This window comes from Aplysia californica, unplaced genomic scaffold, assembly GCF_000002075.1.
Source record: "Aplysia californica isolate F4 #8 unplaced genomic scaffold, AplCal3.0 scaffold00010, whole genome shotgun sequence".
Taxonomy (NCBI): Eukaryota; Metazoa; Mollusca; class Gastropoda; order Aplysiida; family Aplysiidae; genus Aplysia; species Aplysia californica.
Window position 1 is genome coordinate 558,331 of NW_004797280.1, and position 3,136 is coordinate 561,466.

Consider the following 3,136-nt stretch of genomic DNA (forward strand, 5'->3'; position numbering starts at 1 on the left):
TCCCCTCTCTCTCTCTCTCTCTCTCTCTCTCTCTCTGCATCACAACGCAAAAGTTTATGTTGCAATAGTCGTCAGTCTTAGACTTGTACTTGTATTATGATATTTATCATAATTTTCCTAGATCGTGCACTCTGACGTAATTCCGATTCACCAAAAAGTGTAGCATTTAACTTGACTTCATTTGCGGCCCAAGGACAGGCGAGCCGGAAAAGTGCCATGTCCTTTCTGAAGACGAAAAATTAAACTCTCTAAGGCCAGGGGCAATCCATATTTTTTTTTATTCTTATCATTTGGACAGAATGCAAACCTGAACAAAAGCAAATTATGTTATTGCTTTTTAAAATGGTGTTTAGAATTCATTGAGTTCTGTGTTTTCCAGTCCATGTTTTACGAAATGCGTGTCGTTTTGTATTGATTTATGATGCGGTGGAATCAGGCGCATGTCAATTTTGGGAGGCATTTATTGGAGCTATTAGTATTGCATTAAAGGTTGTTTGTTTGTCTTGGATTTGATTTTTAAATACCCATCTATCTTTATTAGAAGTGGAGATATGTACAATTATAAAATAATGAGGAACGCCTGATATCTGAAATAAAATTTGCGAGAGAATGGCTGCTGGTGTCCTTGGGAACTGCAAATTTACATTTTGATTGTGCCTTTAATCAACGGTTGTCAATAAAAATCCACTCAAAATTTTGTTTTTAAATGGAGGCGTAGAGGCGCAAGGCAATGCCGATAAAAATTACCCACTTGGCGGAAAATTGCGGTTTCTTCTTATTCCTTATTTTGACGAGTGCCTGATTTCACTATGATGCCACACAAATATCATTATCATCTGCATATCTTTGTACTCGCCAATGAAATGGATTTTTTAGAATTGATTAATACGTGGGTTCTTTCCTTTCCCAAAGAGTTTATAATAATCAATATGTAATACAAGAATTCGTGGCAGTTATGTTCCCTACATAAACCCACCGGGGGACGCTGATCCTGAAGGGCAAGACATGCGCAGTTCAACAGACGGGTGAGTACTTTTCGAGAATCACGTGGAGACGTCTCGGCGATCCCAGGAGGAAATCTACAAGCTTGCACTCAAATATGGGGGTTGAGTATTGTTTAATAATATACAAGGGCTCGTATTGAACGGGGTGGGGGCTCAGATTGTTCATGTAAATGGAGGCACGCCAGCCATGCAGATGAGGGCAAGAAGGCCCCTATGTCTGACACGTGTGACGTCGCTGCTGCGAGCATTAGTATTATATATAACCTTTTTTGTCCTTTTTTTCTGCCCAGTAACCTCCCCGCCACTGTCCAGCTGGTAGAAAACCTTGCTGTTGGTACGTCAGTGTTCTCTGTCAGTGTGTACGACGAGGACGGTGATACTGACCACACCTTTACCTACAGCTTCAGCCCAGCCGCCGGGACTAACCAGTTTGTCGCCAATACTTCTACGGGCATTATAACGCTTGGCGGAGGTAAGGTGTCTCTCGCTCACATCTGTGCAACCCCATCTCCCATCCGTCTCTCCTCTCCACCCACCAACCCTATTGTTAGCCTTCCCATTGCTTTCAATTTGTTCAGAAAAATGCAACCCGTCTTGTCAACAAAAAGAAGTTTTTAACAAAATATTTTAAGAACGTATAACTCCGTAAGCCTGTGAAAGATCGTATGAACCTGACCATAAATTTGTTGGATTTTAGGTTTTGGTTTTGGGTTTGTTTTTTTTTTTACATGGTACAAATCCAAAAACTACCTGATAATTGATAACAGTTATGCCTGTTTATCCCTAAGCCAGAAAGTTTGGGGGGGGGGTAGTAAAAGTTTTACGGCACTTGACACACAATAATAAGGTCACACAAGAGCCGAAGATTAGAAGTGCTACTAGACAGTAACAAACACAAAAAAGAGAAATAAGGGCTAACAGCTGGTTGACAGGAGAGAAGGAGCAAACCACACCAGAACACCCGCCAACCACCCACAAAAAGCCAGAAAACGTATACTTATACTTGACACAGATTTTTTTTTAAAATACTCTACACACAATCAAATAAGGTGGCGTCGGTAGCTTAGTATGGTGTAATCGTAAAATTGCGAGTTTAGTGGGGGTTTTGAGCCTCAGCTCGGTCCGACGCTGTGTCCTTTTGAAAAGCACTTTGTGTTCACCATTTTCTCAAGCTAGCAATATAAGATACCTACCTTCAAAGTTCTATTGGCAACCACTCGCGTCCGCGTTGTTGGATTAGGAAACCAATCACAGACTATTGCATGTGAAGACCTGCGGGCATCAATTGGAACCTAAGAGCTCTAAGACAGGTTTTTTTTAATGGAGGGAAGGGGGGGGGGGGGCTGAAAACAAGGATACTTATTCGTCTTGAACCAGAGCTGGACAAAATAATTTTTCGAATTTGACGAACATGCAGCGGGTTCAGTTTTCAATGGCCACCTTACAGTGTTGTTACTGGAAAATTTACGACAACTATTCCGTTCAAGTTGTCCTACATTAACAATACAGTGCAAACTAGGGTCTGTGGAGTAGCTAGTGGTTAGGTGCTTCTCCTTCGCACGTAGAAGACACGAGTTTGATTCCCGTGTGGGGCGAATTTTTATTGATTCAAAACACTTCAGTCTTTCTGCTAGGACGTTGTATCCCTCTTGCCTTCTAATTCTAAATTAAGCTTAGGGCCTATATAAATTTATCAATGGTGGAATAAAATAAAACACCCACAATTTAGAGTAAAATACCGTGCATGCATTACCTTGATAGCATTTTGTCATCTAGTGCGGACAACTGTAGAAATAAACAAAAGCAGACAAAAGATGTCAAAACAGAATGAAAAGTAACTATGTATCTAAATGTAAAACTTTCCATTTCCCCGGCCGTCTAGCCCTGGACTATTTGACCCAGCCCCAGACTTACACGGTGTCTGTGACGGCAGCTGATCAAGTGACCACCTCAACAGCTGCTGTGTTGACCATCAACATCGTGGAAGTCAATGAGGTAGGTGTCTCCAAGTCGGTGTATATGTTTTTGTGTGTGTGTGTGTGTGTGTGTGTGTGTGTGTGTGTGTGTGTGTGTGTGTGTGTGTGTGTGTGTGTGTGTGTGTGTGTGTGTGTGTGTACTTTTTTTTCGTTCGT

The 3,136-nt window shown here is 41.5% G+C and overlaps 1 protein-coding gene across 1 annotated transcript in view; it reads left to right on the forward strand.

The window, feature by feature from the left end:
* The window catches only part of LOC101858228 (cadherin-23-like), a 22,846-nt gene that overhangs the window by 16,165 nt on the left and 3,545 nt on the right, over positions 1-3,136 (forward strand). Inside the window, exons 7-9 of the mRNA XM_035970190.1 lie at positions 380-408; positions 1,133-1,614; positions 2,887-3,013. Coding sequence (XP_035826083.1) covers positions 380-408; positions 1,133-1,614; positions 2,887-3,013 — 638 coding nt within the window. The remainder of the gene's footprint in view (positions 1-379; positions 409-1,132; positions 1,615-2,886; positions 3,014-3,136) is intronic.